General features: G+C 43.3%; 1 protein-coding gene across 4 annotated transcripts in view; it reads right to left on the bottom strand.

Annotated features, from left to right (window-relative positions):
• Positions 1-19203, bottom strand: part of dnajc6 (DnaJ (Hsp40) homolog, subfamily C, member 6) — a 39943-nt gene that overhangs the window by 8646 nt on the left and 12094 nt on the right. For 3 of the 4 annotated variants that reach the window (XM_031575012.2, XM_031575009.2, XM_031575011.2), the window contains 9 exons: positions 13431-13480; positions 8059-8207; positions 4929-5051; positions 3833-3966; positions 2019-2213; positions 1634-1751; positions 1020-1099; positions 586-779; positions 7-33 (listed from right to left, as the gene is read on the bottom strand). In XM_031575012.2, coding sequence (XP_031430872.1) covers positions 7-33; positions 586-779; positions 1020-1099; positions 1634-1751; positions 2019-2213; positions 3833-3966; positions 4929-5051; positions 8059-8207; positions 13431-13480 — 1070 coding nt within the window. The remainder of the gene's footprint in view (positions 1-6; positions 34-585; positions 780-1019; positions 1100-1633; positions 1752-2018; positions 2214-3832; positions 3967-4928; positions 5052-8058; positions 8208-13430; positions 13481-19203) is intronic. The other variant, XM_031575010.2, reaches the window with a different exon arrangement.

Here is a 19203-nt window from a genome sequence, read left to right as displayed (position 1 = left end):
CCTTACCTTCCAAGTCCAGGCCCTCCATTTCATCTTGTTAGGGGAGAATGAAAGGAGCATTTAGCATAATGTCATTAGCCTAATGGTGCAGAGAGCCACTCTACAGTAACCCAGTGAGGTAGGCAGCCATGGGGTTTCTCCCATGAGGCCATGAGTTATTAACCTCCCCCTCAGCAGAGAGGCTGCCAGCACTCTCAACCTGTCTTGCCTTAGATAAAGAGGTACGTTTGAGAGTCCTTGGGATGTGCAAATGTGCAAATGTGTTTGTCTTTCCGTGTGTCTACGTATGCCGTGAGTATGTATGTGCACACACTTGTTTAAGGTACGACTAGGATGAAGAGTTTCCGTGAAGGAGAGCACCATGTGCTGTAGCTACAGTCTTCAGTGAAAAGTAGTCTGTGTAAAAGTGAACCAGTGAACTTCATTCTGGATTTGTCTGGACAAGACTGAGTCCCTTTGGTATACCAAAGAGGTTTTTCTGAAGTCTCTGTAAAAGTTACAACACAATATATCCTTTAGTATTGTGTAATGTTTCAATAAGCATGCTGAGAAGCATTGCTAAAGTGTTGTTCAGAGAGAGCTGACCTGCGATGGCCAGGGCCTGCTGATGCTCCTCCTGGGAGGAGAAGAGGACGCCGGGGCTCAGGTCTCTGGTGGGGAACTGCTCCCACGGGGGTGTCAGGTCCTTCTGCTTCTCTGTGCCCTCCACCTCCACGTCCACCAGCACGTGGAACAGCTGAGGGTACTTGTCTGGAGACTCACACGTGTCCAGCTCAGGCCTGGACAGCGAGAACGTTTGCATACACAGATCAGACAGGTAACAAATACAAAAATATACACACAAATGTTTATACTGTCGATATGCACAAACACAAAGGTAACATCATAACCCAAAATATGAATATAGAATTTGGTCCCCTTTTACTACACAAGGGAACTGTCTAGCTTGTGTACAGCAGTGTACAGATTTGTACGGTTCTTATTTAACGATATATACAAACTACTTCATAAATACTTACTTCATGAATTTTAGGACCGTCATCCCGGGGGCGATGAAGCCAGTGTGGAACTGAATCTGGAATATCTGTGTGTTGGACACCTGTGGAGACGCAAGAGGACACCACACTCATGTCACATCACACAGCCCTCTGAACACTGACCACCAGCAGCAGCACACTCATGTCACATCACGGAGGCCCTCAGAACATTGACCACCAGCACATAAGGCCATTATGATTTCACAACTTGTCCTCACATAAAACTAACATTGGCCTCACAGAAAACAATAAGAACAATGGTTTCCATGGTTTCCATTTAGGTGCTAATGGTAAGGGAAATTGAATGTGATGATAGCAGTTGTAATGTTTAGAGCTGCTTAGATAGGCATCACTGGGCTGTATCTACTGTTCCCATCAGCCTCCAAACAGTGGCACTAGTGTTTCCCCCCTTTCACTTTCACACACAAGCACAAGTCTACACAGGTTGTATGCAAAAGAGGTGCGTGTTGTTGTACACATTTTAATGTTGGGTGTGAAAACACAGCTGGTCGAAAGTTTAAGGATTTGATTCTAGTGGATCTGAACACAGCTGTGAAATGTTAGGTGAAAAAGAAGTCCTAGTGCTATGGTCTTACCTTCGCTTGCAGTCTTCCTCCGATGGTGGACCTCATGTGATAGACGGAGATCACTACATCACCCTGCACACTCACGCCCAGGTTGAACACCACTTTGGCGTCCTGGACCCGATACTCTCTGGGGAAGAGAAGAAGTCCAAAGTTAAACAGCAAGAAACTCATCCTTAAAGAAAATCACATTTTAAGGTTTTACTTCAGATATGTACCTATTATTCACTGTGTTCCTGTATGTGTCTTATAAGTCATTTACTCAAAGCATACTTACAAGCATACTTGTCTTAAATAAGACTCCATATCAGTGCTATCCAAACTTTTGACTTTTTATAGTTGACTTCAAAGTTTACTCAAAGAACTGTCTTCTCTAAGCATGGCCATCGTCTCCTACCTCATCCTCTCATAGTCCTGTGATGTGGAGAAGATCTTGGTCTCTCCCAGGAGGATGTCGCAGAAGGGCCTGCAGCCGCTGCGCTGCTTGTTGAAGCAGGGCACCGGGCTGACCGTGACGGCTTTGATGATCAGAGGCTTGAAGTGGGGGATGAGGGGCTTCTCCGAGACCATGCTGCACACATAACCGATGTACCTGAGAGAGAGAAGGGGAAGAGAGGAGAGGAGAGCTCAAGTCAAGTGGGATCAAGGTGTAGGTGTACCTCAGCACAAGGAAAGACTTCTAAGCTCACTAAGTAAGCTCAGGGTAGATGTATCCCCAAAGGCCACCTTGTACAACAACAACAACAACAAATGGAAGTGCTCTGTTGTCTTTTACTAAAGTCAATATTTCTATATTTTTTATATACTAAAGTATATCTTTGGAAATAAGTTTTCCTAATGAACCAAAATGTAAGCTCTGGTCAAGAATGAACAATTATGGAGACTGACATATTAACTGACACTACAAGAGCAACATATTGCAGTCACTTCCGAAGTCAATAAAAAGACTAACCTGCCCTTATGAACAATGCATGAACCTAGCAGACTAGTGGTGTAAGTAACATACTGGTGTGGAAGAGCTAGAAACATGAAGCTTCTACATTTGCTCAAGTTGGCAAATAAACTCTCTGCAACGCACAACCTATCCTTCACAACCCCTCGAGTCAATGTTTGTGGACACCAAAAATCTGGGACACGTTTTGAGCTGACGGCACACAGGATGTTTGAGGAGCAGTGAGAAGAGAAGAGAAGAACACACATAAAGGCTTGAGTGCCTTCTTGTAGTTCAAACATGTCTGTGGCTCCACAAACAGATATATATATGTGGCATTTCAGAGGAGAAGTTCAACAAGGTAGATTTGTTGATTTCAGGTTGTGAGTTTAGTGTGCTCAGGCTGACGGGTTTTTCTTCACAGACACCTGACTCCGTGATTGGTTAACGTCTGGGGGAAAGGGATCAAACAGTTGAGGTCATCATGAGAGGACTGTTATGGGAGAGTGAAAGATAGAAAGAGAGAGAGACAGAGACAGAGAAAAGAAGAGAGACTGCAACAAGGAGAAACAACACAGAAGAAAGAAAGTAAGTAAGTAAGTAAAGTAAAAGAAAGTAAGTAAGTAAGAAAGAAAGAAAGAAAGAAAGAAAGACAGAGAAAGAAACTTGGAGAGAGGGGGACAGAGATGGAGAAAAGAGGAAGTGGATGTGATGTCACTGTGGAGTCTGAGGAGACTGTCGTGTTTGAGAGTGGATGTGATGTCACTGTGGGGTCTGAGGAGACTGTCGTGTTTGAGAGTGGATGTGATGTCACTGTGGGGTCTGAGGAGACTGTCGTGTTTGAGAGTGGATGTGATGTCACTGTGGGGTCTGAGGAGACTGTCGTGTTTGAGATGAGTGTCTCAGTGGATGTGATGTCACGGCGGGGTCTGAGGAGACTGTCGTGTTTGAGAGGAGTGTCTCAGTGTGCAGTTGAGTCACTGAGCCAGATGGAGGGAGTGCAGACTGATGATGAATGGTGACAGGATCAACACCAAATGACATAATGACTCCATTACTCAACCTAATGACCCGTCTCTGATAAGTGTTTATGTAAACAGTACTACATGTGGGCACAGGCTATACTTGGTTATCACACAGTGCTAAGCAGTTATGTTTTTCCAATCAGGATTTAAAGTATGCCCATAAGCAACATAACATATACTCCCGCAGCCCCCCCCCCCCCCCCAACCCCCCCCCCCCCCCGTCCACACACAAACACACCGGTGCTGCCAGCCTACCTTCTGTGAGAGGGCCACAGGCCTGAGCCGGGTCTCTTGGCGCTGAGCAGTTGCATGGCGGGCACCGGGTTGGCGAAGAGGTGGCAGAAACAGAACATGGCACAGACCAGCACACCTGACAGAGCTCTGCCATCCTGACAGACAGAGGGGCAAGAGACAGACGAAATAATGTCGGTGACTGAAGTCTGACAATATTTATATTCAAAACGGGGACATCTTTCCAGTAAGTCATGACATGAGCCAACAAACAATGATAAAGCAGATCGAGAGGTCAAGAAGGTTCAAGTTTTGTGTGTGTGAGATTTGTAATTTAGACAACAAAACTAAACAGGAAGAGATGAGAGCTATTGTTAGATTAGACACAGACAAAAATAAATCTCCTCAGGGTCAGCTGAGGCTATGAGAACAGAGAAGAAAAAAAAAACAGCTTTCACATTCCTCTTGGGGAATCATGTTTTAGATAAAGATTTGTAGCAAACATGGTTTGGGTGTTGGTGGCACACCTAGGCACTACACCCACTGCACAGGAAACAAACAGGACTGAGCTTGTCACGCATTCCAACAAACTGATACAATTCCTCCATTTACGCCAACTCAGTGTCAACTAAAGTCTAACTGTATGACTCTACTTAAAAAGACAGATGTTATCTGATCTCCTGTTATCTTAAAAAGGAGTAGCTTAAAAGGATTCATTTCCTCACATTCATTTTCATTGACATGTGCATCAATGGCAGCAATGTATACATACCCTACCATATATAACTATAGAAATACACTTCAATAACCATAAAGAAATATTAAAATATTTCACATATTGTAATATTATTTCCTGTTTAAACAGCAGTAAGGAGGTTTTGTCTGAAGGGAGCAAGCTAACCACCTAAAGTGCTAAGACCTTTGCAAACACCACCAACAGCCCAAATGGCACCGCTTCCAACAGATTACTAACAAACTAACTAGTATCTGTTGGCGATAAAGTTGGCATTGACATGCTGCAAAAGCTTTTCTTTCATTAAATCAGAACAATTTAAATGCATTGCCTTACAAGCAAGGAATCCAGAATGTACTGTATATTCAGATGGTGATGGCATCTTACCGAGCAGGTGATGACACACACATTCTTGGGGTTCTGTTTGAGCCAGTTGTGCATATTCTTACACACAGCAAAGAGGTTGTGGAGGCTAGGCGCTTGTCTGGAAGGCCAGTTGCATTCAGACACCTATGGGGGGGGGGGGGGGGCAGAGATAGAACAGAGACAAAGACATTAAACATGGGAAGAGGAGGAGGATGCTGCAGTGAGAGAGAGAAAAAGAGAGAGATTGAGTATGTGTGTGTGAGAAAGAGAAAAAGAGAGAGATTGAGTATGTGTGTGTAAGAAAGAGAAAAAGAGAGAGATTGAGTATGTGTGTGTAAGAAAGAGAAAAAGAGAGAGAGATTGAGTATGTGTGTGTGAGAAAGAGAAAAAGAGAGAGATTGAGTATGTGTGTGTCTGTGTGTGTGAGAGAGAGGTAGAGCGATTGAGTATGTGTGTGTGAGAGAGAAAGAGAAATTATTATGTGTGTGTGCGAGAGAGAAAAAGAGAGCGAATGAGTATGTGTGTGGAAGAGAGAAAGAGAGAGAGATTGAGAATGTGTGTGTGAGAGACAAAGAGCGAGATTGAGTATGTGTGTGTCTGTGTGTGAGAGAGAGAGAAAGAGAGAGATTGAGAATGTTTGTGTGTGAGAGAGAAAGAGAGAGATTGAGTATGTGTGTGTGAGAGAGAGAAAGAGAGAGATTGAGTCTGTGTGTGTGAGATTGAGATTGAAATTGAGTATGTGTGTGTGAGATTGAGAGTGAAATTGAGTATGTGTGTGTGAGATTGAGATTGAAATTGAGTATGTGTGTGTGAGATTGAGAGTGAAATTGAGTCTGTGTGTGTGAGATTGAGAGTGAAATTGAGTATGTGTGTGTGAGATTGAGAGTGAAATTGAGTATGTGTGTGTGAGATTGAGAGTGAAATTGAGTATGTGTGTGTGAGATTGAGAGTGAAATTGAGTATGTGTGTGTGAGATTGAGAGTGAAATTGAGTATGTGTGTGTGAGATTGAGATTGAAATTGAGTATGTGTGTGTGAGATTGAGAGTGAAATTGAGTATGTATGTGCCAGATCTCGTGCCAATCTGTCTCCTTTCTTTGTTCACTGCTTTGACTTTAAAACTGTTTCCACAACTCAGAGACAGGAGTAGCTGTTTTAAAATCCTGAACTTGTTAACCAGTAACAGCAACAGCTGTGGCACAAAACACACAGAAAAAGTAAATGTTGAATTAGTTGAATAGATTATGATAGCAAAAAGAGTCATTTCCTGCCTGCTTCATGAAATCCTGTGGCATGAAACATCTATCAACAAAATTCCACCCATGATAGGTCATGACCAATGTTCCCTCTAATTTTTTTCAGCAATGAGCAATTTTTTTTTTTCTGAGCACACATTTCAGCACTGTGAGCAGTTTGCAACCACGCGACCTCCCGAAAATGACCACGAGCCTGCGTTAGCCATAGGGGATTCAAAGAGATGACAGCATCATCAATATCCTTTATAATGGCTGGACTTTGGGGACATTTTATTGATGGTGTTTACCAGTCAGTTTAGTTGAACTTAAATGATCTTTGGTTGAACTTCAATAAGGTTTAGGGAGGTTATGACTGGTTCACTGGTTATGACTGAAAATTATATATATATATATAAAAAAAGTATCCAAGGTGTTTAGTCATTTCTCAGCAGGTACAACATTTAAGTGGAACTTCATTGAAAGAAAAATGCTTATGCATAAGAATAATTATAGGCCTATTACTTCCCCGTCATCAATTCCCAAGTCCTCCCTATGGGCCACGCAGTGTTGCTCAGTCAGGTGCGGTACCTGACGCTTCAGTAAAGCAGCCGCTCCTTTATGTCTGCCTAACATGACAGAAGCACCATCTGAAGTAAACATTACCATTTTGTTCATGTCTAGCGCATGATCTGCGTAGAACTTGGTAATGGCATCAAGGATGTTTTTTTGCAGTGCATCCTGAAAGCTGAATGATTCCAGCAAAAACCGTCTTGTAACTTTACATTTACATTTACATTTAGTCATTTAGCAGACGCTTTTCTCCAAAGCGACGTACTGAAATCAGTTTGCTCCCGAAACTTAATGTAAAGCACAAGCATCTTCGGTGAGAATTTGATAGAGTTCAGATGACGCTTTAGGTAATCAAGCTTGAAGCTTCCACTCGGACCAAGTTTTCCCACGAGCGAACTCTCCTTTCGCTTTTGCCTCCGAGCAGAATTTGCAGATCACGCCACTCCTTTCTTCATATGTAAATATGTCTGAAAGTTTTATCCTACCTGTGTCAGTTTGGACTATTTCATCTAGCCACTTTTTCTGGGGCACCTGCTCTGCCTTTTTTCCCCGCCATGGTAGCCTATAACTGCTGGAGCAGGGCCCGCCAAGAGTGGCCTAAAGGGTACATTTTATGTAAACATTCTAACGTACATCCGGCTTGGTTATCAGACATGTCAGTATTTTAAATGTTTATTACCTAGCCTACATCACCTTTGATGCTCCGATTTTTAACCCCTGAAAGAAAGTCGTTTGTGCGGTCTGAAAAATGTGCACGGTCTGAAAAATCTATTGCGCGGCCACTTCGACTGGCCTGCGCGGCCGCGCACGCGCGCGCAGCTTAGAGGGAACATTGGTCATGGCCTAATAGAAGCCTTAACAATAGTTAATGGAGCCAGCATACAACACCCAGGAGTTTCACATTAGGCACTTGTTTCAAGGGCAATAAAGACTACGAGAGAATTCATATCATTACTGTGTGAACTCAACTCTTCAACGATCAGAGAACACCCACTCCAGAGGATTCCAGGGGCAATGATGACCAATCAACTATCCAGTATTTGAACCCAGTTAGTTACAGTTAAAGGGGCAGTATGCAGGATTTAGTGCTTTAAGCAGTCTTGCAGTCACTGATGATTAGGTCTACTACAACAACTATCACACTGTTCTGGAACTGCTGCTTCAGTGAGAGAAGAACCAGCAGAATAAGCTTGACAACTTACTGAAACCCTTTATCATGTCTAGTTATAAATATTTTCTCAAAACCATACAGCTTGATGTTTGAAAAGTCATAAAACTGTCAAAGTTATACCACGGGCAGCCAACGCAGTGGTGTGGTCCTTTCAGCTCAGAGGTTTGGTCTCTCACCCTGTTGGAGAATTTGGCTCCACGGTAGTTCCTCTGCGACAGGTTGAAGACGGTGTAGTGGTCAGCGTGCCGCGAGTCCAGGAAGGAACGCATGTCCTCCACGTGATTGGCGTACCCCATCTCCACAGCGGACGAAGGATACGTCATCACTAACAGAGTGGGGGACAAAGACAAATGACCTATTTACAACACAAAATCATACGCATGTTATCTGGATGAATCTGGCGGCCTCATATTTCTTTGACTATGTCCACTCGGACTTTGCATAAGCAAGAAAGACAATTATTACTGGATGAGAGATGAAGAGCATTAAGCTGTTATTATGAGACAGCGCCTAACATGGAGGTGTTTGTTTACCATCTCTGATTAGATCTCAGAGGGACATTGACTGCAGTTCCTGTGAATATTGTTCATATGTGAGATCTGAGGGGGACATTGACTGCAGTACCGTTTCTACATTAGGGGCACGTGGGGCACTGCCCCACCAGATCCAGATGGCGCTGTTGTGCAGAAAGCTCAATACATTCGTACTTTGCGGCAAAATATATATTTTATTTAATTTTTTATGCACAGTAGCGTGAATGTGTGTGTGAATAAACTTGACTCACAAGCATTATAGTCTTGTTTTGGAGTAATTTGATTTGTGTGTTTTTCTGTCTGTGTGCTTGCTCTGTGAAATGCTGCTCTCCACTGTCCCTCCTTTTCCGGTGGGGCAGCGGCCCAAGCTTAAGACTGTTACCATGGAAACACCAACGAGCGTGAACCAGACAGGCCAAAGTTAACATTGAGAGATGGGGCACTTTCAGATGTTCCCCACGAAATCTGCCTAGCAACTCGACTGGAATAATGCGAAAACCGCGAGAACTGTACCCCGTGACCAAGAGTTAGCTATCGCTAGATTTCGACTATTTTGGAAGTGTTTTAATTCATAGAATGAATAATGTAGACTATTTGTTGAGGGTGCAATTTAGTACATTGTCGTTGGAAGAGAAATTAGAAATAAAACGTTTTGGGCCACACAGACCAGACGACTTGATCCTGCTGCAGCCTGGTGAGAAAGCTACTCGAACTTTCAAGATGGAATGGTATGACAGAAAGACGTGGCTAACTACTAGCACATCAAAACGAGCACTGTTCTGTTTCCCATGCCTTCTTTTTGGAATTGGTACTAATGCAGACTCAGTTTGGACAACGGATGGATTCGAAGGCCTGAAGCATCTGGCAGAAAGAACAGTGAAACACGAAAGCTGTAAAACCCATAACAATTGCGCCCTGAAATTGGGGACTATTGGGGCGGGTCAACATCATGGCACAGCTAAATAGTGCATATCAGCAGAACATTTTAGAGCACAACAAACAGACAGAGGTGAATCTTTATGTACTGGGGAGACTGATATCGTGCATAAAGCTGTGGGGAGTGCAAACTGGGTCTGCGTGGTCACGACGAGTCAGCCAACTCAGTAAACCCAGGCATTTTTAAGTGATGTGCGAGGGCGACACCAGGCTGCAAATACACTACGATTCGGTGAGTCAAACTTTTTTTTTTGGAGCTGATGGATGTATCAATGCGATCTGCCAGGACATCGTCTTTTTACAAAGTTTTGTTCATTTAGCAGCGTGTGTGTGTGTGTGTGTGTGTGTGTGTGTGTGTGTGTGTGTTGCTCCTGCATCTAAGCAGAGAAAGGGGGAAAAGTTGAAGGCTACACATAAGAGCTATTGGTTGTGTGTGTGTGTGTGTGTGTGTGTGTGTGTGTGTGTGTGTGTGTGTGTGTGTGTGCGTGCACGTGTGTGTTGCTCCTGCATCTAAGCAGAGAAAGGGGGAAAGGTTGAAGGTTACACAAGACATAAGAGCTAGAGAGCTCGTCTCCAGGTATGTAAGTTCACCTTAATGAGTGTGTGTGTGTGTGTGTGTGTGTGTGTGTGTAAGAGAGAGGATGGGTAAGAGAGAGACAGAAAGACAATAAGAATGAGAGAGATGTGTGTAATGAAATTGTTTGTGTGTGTGTGTGTGTGTGTGTGTGTGCGTGTGTGTGTGTGTGTGTGTGTGTGTGTGTGTGTGTGTGTGTGCACTGGTGTCTGGATGTTTGTGGGGCAGCTGGCTACAGCAGGGTCATGTTACAACACAGGCATCAGACCTCTAGAGACCCAGAGGAATCTGTCCTTAAAGCACCCACACACTCAAACCCACATTTACACACACACACACACACACACACACACACACACACACACACACACCCACGTTAACTTCCATTGCTATGCTGATACAACTTTACCTATCCATGAAACCTGATGAAATTGTACAGCTACTGTTAAAATAAACTTAATTGCGTGTTGGTTTCAGAGAATCAGAGTAAAGAACGCCACACGAAGCACTTGGTTGATACAAGTTGAGTTTACTTGAAATAAGGGTTGTACAAAATTCAGTCTGGTTGGCTGAGTTCTGTCACCCACAACTGAGAGAATGCATTCCGCACAGGAATCACAGTTATCGGCTTTTAAACCCCCAGCCTCCCGAGAAGTTTCTTCCTGAGGATTCTAAGGATACCTCCCCTAGGGATCTGTCGTAATTTCTTAGCTGACAATTAATGGCTTTGTCCGAATATTCCCTCTCTCCAGAGAAGGTGTCTATCTCCCACCTAAGGAAGGCCCCTGACCTTGTCTAAACCAGATGCTCTGTGAATGTTATCTCACTGAGGCCTCCTGTTTGTGAACTCATGGTTGAGAGAGAGAGAGCTTTTTCTTCAATCCTAAACTACAATATCACTGGTTAAGAATAGGCATATATTTGTTAATAGAAATAAGCTGTTAATAAATTCATACTGAACTGAATTTATCTTACACTACCCAAGATAGAAGTCTGCCTGCAAGATGTAAAAGCTTGGATGACTAACAACTTCTCCTTAACTCAGATAAAACTTCAAGATTATGCTTGAAGGCCCTAAACAATTGAGAATGACAGTATCTAGCCATCTACCCACACTTGATGGCATCTCATCAACATCCAACACTAGTACCAAAACTCTCTGTGTAATTATCAACCTCCAAAGACCTCCTACTTGACTAGACTACAGCAATGCTCTCCTCTCCGGGTGTAGCAACAACTCAATAAAGAGTCTCCAGCTTATACAGAACGCTGCTGCTTGCACACTTACCTATAATTGCCTATCTGAAATCAATTCTACTTTTGACAGAGAGCCAAAGTACTCCTTCTAACATACAAAACCCTAAACAGCTTAACTCCAAATTACCTCAAGGAATTGTTTCCTATTGCCCACCAAGATCACTTTGTGTCATTCCAAGAATATCAAACAGCACAATAGGAGACAGAGTCTTCTGCTATCGAGCCCCCCCTCCTGTGGAATAATCTTCCTGCTTCCATCCAAGATGCAGACACCCTTTCCAAATTCAAATGGAGACTAAAGACATTTCTCTCATGTTGTTGTGTTTAGCAGGAGTGGGCTACAGACAGCACACGCTGTACTGTGAAGGAGGAGCAGCCTCTCCCTCTCTTTCTAGATCATTGTTTTGCTATTACTAAGACTGATAAAGTGGCCACATTACCTACTGTTAGAAACCCGCTGCCTCCATCTACCCCATCCCCACCACACTGTCATGCACTTATTCTACCTCATAGTCTGTGCTAGCAATTACCTGCAATAGAAATAATTGCCACCATCGACATAGTTTTCTGTTCCATTACTCTACTTATCCTTGTAATAGTAATCTTACGAGCACACTGAATGCTCTCTCCCCAACTTGTCCTCTATCATGTATATACCATGTATATATACCATGTATATACCATGTATATATACCATGTAGATACCCCCCACCCCCACCCCTTATGTGCCACGGTTCTGCTTAAGGTTTCTTTCTGATTAACAGGGAGTTTTTTCCTTGCCCCTGTCGCCACTGTGCCTGCTCTAAGGCGGTTCAGGCCTTGGGCTCTGTAAAGCACCTTAAGACAATTGTATTGTTTTGACGCTATATAAATACAACTGAAAAGAAATTGAATTTGTGTTATTTGTGTGTATGCTTCTTGGATCCTGGGTGTGTAGCTTTCTTGAAATCGGGGAAAAATTCTCTCATTTCCTGGTAGCCCGGGTCATTCCATTTGCAATAGAGTGTGGAGGAGGAAGAGGAGGTTAAAAATATCAAACCGGCTGCCACAGGAGCGGTGACACATCGCCCCCTCTCAAAGAGGAGACGCAGGACACGAGGAGCAGACACGAGGAGCAGACACGAGGAGACGCAGGACACGAGGAGCAGACACGAGGAGCAGACAGGACACGAGGAGCAGACACGAGGAGCAGACAGGAGGAGCAGACAGGAGGAGACGCAGGACACGAGGAGCAGACACGAGGAGCAGACAGGAGGAGACGCAGGACACGAGGAGCAGACAGGAGGAGCAGACAGGAGGAGACACGAGGAGCAGACAGAAGGAGACGCAGGACACGAGGAGCAGACACGAGGAGACGCAGGACACGAGGAGCAGACACGAGGAGCAGACAGGAGGAGACGCAGGACACGAGGAGCAGACACGAGGAGCAGACAGGAGGAGACGCAGGACACGAGGAGCAGACACGAGGAGACGCAGGACACGAGGAGCAGACAGGAGGAGCAGACACGAGGAGACGCAGGACACGAGGAGCAGACACGAGGAGCAGACACGAGGAGACGCAGGACACGAGGAGCAGACAGGACACGAGAAGCAGACATCCAACATGCACAGGAGGTGAGAGACATACAGCCAAACATACAATAGGTAAAACAAAAGGTCCTTCTAGTGGAGATAGCTTTTGAATGGGCTGCTTTCAGTACTATCCAGAGCAATTAAAAAGGCCATTTTCTGCCTCACTGCAATGTGCCCATTCTTTTAAATGAATTGTTTTAGGAAACTTTTAAAGAAATCCCTGGGGGTTGCATCTTGCTTTGGGATGCTGGCTTAATATTTCATTCGGTGTATTTAATGAGTTGAGGGGAGTTGATTTCAAGCAACAGTCTTTGCATTTTTGTATCCAAAACAGACAGGGGGTTGGCTAGTCTAGTCACTTCTCTCAAACCCTAGAAGCTGCCAAGCAGTAAATGAAAACCACCAGCAACATTTTCATCTCTCATCCAAAGACTAAACCTGTCTGCCTCAGAATTCATGCTTATCTGGGAACGTTCACGTAGAGGGCAAGACAGAGAGTGGGAGGAATGAGGAAAAAGGGAGGAAACGGATAGAGAAGAAAGGATGGCTTTGTGTGCAGACAGACACATGTGCAGATAGACCCAGCAGTGGAGGTGGGAGAGCAACAGGACACAGGAAATAAACATCATCAGGATGTCTTTACTTTCTGCTCCATTTGCAATATTGGACAACTCACCTATGATCCGTGAAGTGATGTAAGCAATGTCCAGCTCCCCTTTGGTGTACCTACAAAACAAACAAGGAAAGGACATGACCTTCAAACATCTTAAAACCTTATAAGGTCATTATTTAAGGTTACTCAACATGTCTCCTGAGAAACTTACTACAAAATGAGTTATTTGCGTGTCGCTGATGTTGCAATTGCAAAATATTGCAATTTACATAAAAATGTCTTAAATAATAAATACATACATATTCATTGTGGAGGGTTGAGCATTGTGCAACCTAAGATAAGAGACCTACTACTACGCCTTGCGTGGCACACTGGCCCTGATTATGTCACAGCCAAATCACCTCACTAATCATGGCAGAGCAACAATCCCCTAACGAGATAACTGGGCAACAAGCCTTCTATTTAAAGCGGAGGGTTACAGGCGCGGGTAAGACAGCGCTGCAGAGAAACACTGTCTCAAACAGGCAACTGCAGCGGAGAGATTCCTTGTTGAGCCAACATGGCTCCGCATGAAGGAATGTTTACAGTGGCTCTGCTGACGTTCTCCCTCAGACAGACAAATAAGGCCAGCGGCTGAACGGTAGACAGGATCAGAATCAGTAACGAGGGTTGGGTGTGCCTGTAGAGCCTCTAACTGACAACAGTGCATACCTACTCGTCACAACCATGTATTCACACACACTCAAGGACACACACACACACACACACACACACGTGCACAGTTACACACAAGGGTAAAATCCAGTTCTGCTTCATTTTTATAATGATTTTTACATTTAAGTCATTTTGCAGACGCTTTTATCCAAAGCGACTTACAAGGATGTATACACATTTTTACATTTACACTGATGGCACACTGCACATCAGGAGCAATTAGGGGTTCAGTGTCTTGCTCAAGGACGCTTCGACAGGGAATCCTTCTGATTACTAACCGACTTCTCTACCTCCTGTACCACTGTCGCCCCTATGATAATGATATGTTAAATGTTTTTTACAGGAATGTGTTGAGATTTTGAAAAAGAAACAGTCAAGTCAATCCACTGAAGAAGCCTACTGGTGCAGAATCCACTGAAGAAGCCTACTGGTGCAGAATCCTATGAAGAAGACTACTGGCGCAGAATCCTATGAAGAAGACTACTGGTGCAGAATCCTATGAAGAAGACTACTGGTGCAGAATCCTATGAAGAAGACTACTGGTGCAGAATCCACTGAAGAAGCCTACTGGTGCAGAATCCACTGAAGAAGACTACTGGTGCAGAATCCACTGAAGAAGACTACTGGTGCAGAATCCGTTGAAGAAGACTACTGGTGCAGAATCCTATGAAGAAGACTACTGGTGCAGAATCCTATGAAGAAGACTACTGGTGCAGAATCCACTGAAGAAGACTACTGGTGCAGAATCCTATGAAGAAGACTACTGGTGCAGAATCCTATGAAGAAGACTACTGGTGCAGAATCCTATGAAGAAGACTACTGGTTCAGAATCCACTGAAGAAGCCTACTGGTGCAGAATCCACTGAAGAAGACTACTGGTGCAGAATCCTATGAAGAAGACTACTGGTGCAGAATCCTATGAAGAAGACTACTGGTGCAGAATCCTATGAAGAAGACTACTGGTGCAGAATCCTATGAAGAAGACTACTGGTGCAGAATCCTATGAAGAAGACTACTGGTGCAGAATCCACTGAAGAAGACTACTGGTGCAGAATCCTATGAAGAAGACTACTGGTGCAGAATCCTATGAAGAAGCCTACTGGTGCAGAATCCGTTGAAGAAGCCTACTGGTGCAGAATCCGTTGAAGAAGCCTACTGGTGCAGAATCCGTTGAAGAAGACTACTGGTGCAGAATCCTATGAAGAAGACTACTGGTGCAGAATCCACTGAAGAAGACTACTGGTGCAGAATCCACTGAAGAAGACTACTGGTGCAGAATCCGTTGAAGAAGACTACTGGTGCAGAATCCTATGAAGAAGACTACTGGTGCAGAATCCTATGAAGAAGACTACTGGTGCAGAATCCTATGAAGAAGCCTACTGGTGCAGAATCCTATGAAGAAGACTACTGGTGCAGAATCCGTTGAAGAAGACTACTGGTGCAGAATCCGTTGAAGAAGACTACTGGTGCAGAATCCGTTGAAGAAGACTACTGGTGCAGAATCCTATGAAGAAGACTACTGGTGCAGAATCCTATGAAGAAGACTACTGGTGCAGAATCCTATGCAAAAAACTCCCAAAATAAATTGAGCGCCCTCAATCTAACCTCCATCTAACAATCCCCATCCAACTCCACAGTTGCCCCACAGCTCTAGAAAGAGTCAGTGAATAGATCAGGACGCAGTTGCTGCTAGCCCATCAGAGATAAATGGACTGCGCCGTGGCGGCCAAGGACAGCTAGTCTTGCCAGAGAATAATGGATCCCCAGACACTGTACTCCAAACCACAGTTGCCACTTTTTGACCGAGGTAGAAAATATAAACCATTGGCTGAGGGAGAGAGACCCAAGACAGGTTTTGCAGCTCAGCACATCGATAATTTGTGAACCATGAACCGGACTTGAACATGGCATTTATTTAGGATGCAATTACAATAGGTGCTATATTCCAGAGCACCATAGTAAATGATAGCACTAAAGCTCTATTCAAGCTCTATTTGATGGTGGCTGTCCATGCAAAAAAAACATAAATACTGAGTAACTATCACTGCTTGTGACCACCAGAGGTACAAGATTGATACGTGTTCATATGTGCCCTGTTATAGGGGGATGGCACCACTGAGTCCGCTGCTGTCATTTTGTGTTGGGAGAAGCCCAGTCACAGAAGTCCAGTCTAAACCGGTCCACAGAAGATGGACGGAGACAACAGCTTGTGTCTAAAGAGAGATGCTGCTGAGGGTGAACACTCCTCCATATTCACTGCATAGTCATGACTCAAGAGCCACACTAGAGAAGATTCCATGTAGTGTTTTTTACAGTCATTTTCACACGTGTCTCAGTAACATGTTCACACAGTGTGCTTTCATTTTCACATGTGTCTCAGTAACATGTTCACAGAGTGTGCTTTCATTTTCACACGTGCCTCAGTAACATGTTCACACAGTGTGCTTTCATTTTCACATGTGCCTCAGTAACATGTTCACACAGTGTGCTTTCCAAACACGCAGTCATTTTCACATGTGTCTCAGTAACATGTTCACACAGTGTGCTTTCCAAACACGCAGTCATTTTCACATGTGTCTCAGTAACATGTTCACACAGTGTGCTTTCATTTTCACATGTGTCTCAGTAACATGTTCACACAGTGTGCTTTCATTTTCACATGTGTCTCAGTAACATGTTCACACAGTGTGCTTTCATTTTCACATGTGTCTCAGTAACATGTTCACACAGTGTGCTTTCATTTTCACATGTGTCTCAGTAACATGTTCACACAATGTGCTTTCATTTTCACACGTGTCTCAGTAACATGTTCACACAGTGTGCTTTCATTTTCACATGTGTCTCAGTAACATGTTCACACAATGTGCTTTCCAAACACGCAGTCATTTTCACATGTGTCTCAGTAACATGTTCACACAGTGTGCTTTCCAAACACGCAGTCATTTTCACATGTGTCTAAGTAACATGTTCACACAGTGTGCTTTCATTTTCACATGTCACAGTAACATGTTCACACAGTGTGCTTTCCAAACACGCAGTCATTTTCACATGTGTCTAAGTAACATGTTCACACAGTGTGCTTTCCAAACACGCACCTGAGCACATCACTCTCTTCCAGCAAGACTACGCTTATATTATGTTTTGCCGTATCTATTTTTTGCACAGATTAGTGCATATGTTACAGTACATATTGTCATACAAAATGAATACATTTGAAATGCTCCTAAAATGTCTAAACAAAAATTGTACAGTACAGTAAATGAAACAGCAACAAATTATACTACCACTAGAAGTCTACTGTCACTAATGCTGATTGGTGGATTTCACTGTATTTAGCAGCAGTTTTTTATTAACCTCACATTTATAGTAGGGGAGAACTTGATGAGCAATTCACACTAGAGTAAAAAAGTGTGCCAACCAAACCCGTTCTCCCCTACTGTAACATTCTCCCTTGTCTTGAATCTTTGGAAACAAAATCTTAAGCATATCCTATCCACCCCAACAATCCCCCATATCCCACATACTGTATATTTCATCACACCAACAATAAACTTTCTGATCTGTTGATTTGCCTGTTCCAATACTGTAGATACTGCTATTGAATGTGCTAAATGTTCAATACTGTAGATACTGCTATTGAATGTGGTAAATGTACAGTGCTGTAGTACTCTTGTACTCTTGGCTTAGTTTCCCAAGCCCATGTCTTACATACAGCAGTCCTAGTGGAAAAATCTCTTCAGCGACAACTACATAGATTTATGTTTCCTATAGATATGCACATTTCAATACAAATATGACCATGTTTTTGTAGAATGGTAACAAGGCTTTAAACTATAAACAGTTTATTGTAATAAGTGTATAGTTTAATTTGTCTGTCAAAATACAGTATATATCAACACTGATCTACATTTGGTCAGGTTTTGAACTCAAAGTTACATTTTTCTACAACTGCTAATACATGTTTTCTGAAACTAGTCACATTTCACAAAACTGTGAAAGCACATTGATCAGAGTTTTAATCAAATGTACATACTTGTAATAAACTGTAAATAGGCACACAAGTGTTCAGGGTCTGAGTGTTGAGTGTAATGTTTTGCAAAGCGATACATGAAATTGTGAATGGTTGGAGTGAAAGGCTGAGAATTAGCCTCTAGTTTTGCTGATTCTGTGTGGGGTTTTGCTGTTTGAGTGACAGATTACAGAAATCATGTGATAAGTAAAAGTTTTATCTGTAAGTAGTTTAAAAAAATAAATAAACTGTAATTATTTTGAAAAGAGTGCCAAAGTCTGCCAAAGTTGCGGGTGTGAACATTGACAGAGAAAGGTATTCATGAATCTCGGAAGAAGCGGTCATTGAATGCATTTTTTAAATCAAAGAATTGCAGAAAAGCATCCACAGTTCAGTTCACCAAGCTTACTGATGAATGTGTGAAGAAGTGAACTCTGCACTGACACAAATGTCAAACCACTCACACAAATGTCAAACCAATTGTAAAAAAAACAGAACAATACAGCACTGTATCACAATCTATTCAAATAGTCAGACACCAACAACCAGAGATGTTATTAAACCAGTGGATGATACATGGATTTCAATGGGAGTTTGCATCCTTTTAAGGGCACTAAACAGCACAACAACCTTACACTGAAATGAAACCCCAATGGAAGCTCATTCTGATTAGGTGGATGTCTGCCATCAGCACCTGTCATGAATAATCTATGATAAAAGACCGGAGAAGAGGGGAGGGGGGGGGGGGGGGGGTGAGTGAGGGGAAGGCAGAGTGAAGAGGAGGACATGAGAGGGGATATTTGGTTTGTAATGAGTGCATGTGTGCATATGTTTGAATATGTGAAGGTGTGTGTGTGTGTGTGAGAAGGTGTGTGTGTGAGAGAGAGAAATGAAAGAAAGAAAGAAAAAAAAAGAAGAGACATTTCGAGAGAGCGTAACCAGAAAAAGAAGCAAAGAGAGAGAAACCTCACACACGCAAACACGCACACACACACAGAATTCAGTATGCATACAGACATACACAAACACATAGGCACCTTTGTGAGATGAGTGTCAAACCAGCACACAGAGATCAGCGGTGGCCGAACCTTCATCATCATCCTTCTCCTCCTC

Source organism: Clupea harengus, chromosome 10 (assembly GCF_900700415.2).
Source record: "Clupea harengus chromosome 10, Ch_v2.0.2, whole genome shotgun sequence".
Classification (NCBI taxonomy): domain Eukaryota; kingdom Metazoa; phylum Chordata; class Actinopteri; order Clupeiformes; family Clupeidae; genus Clupea; species Clupea harengus.
Note: the sequence above shows the minus strand (reverse complement) of the source record. Positions and strands in the feature narration are given on the sequence as shown.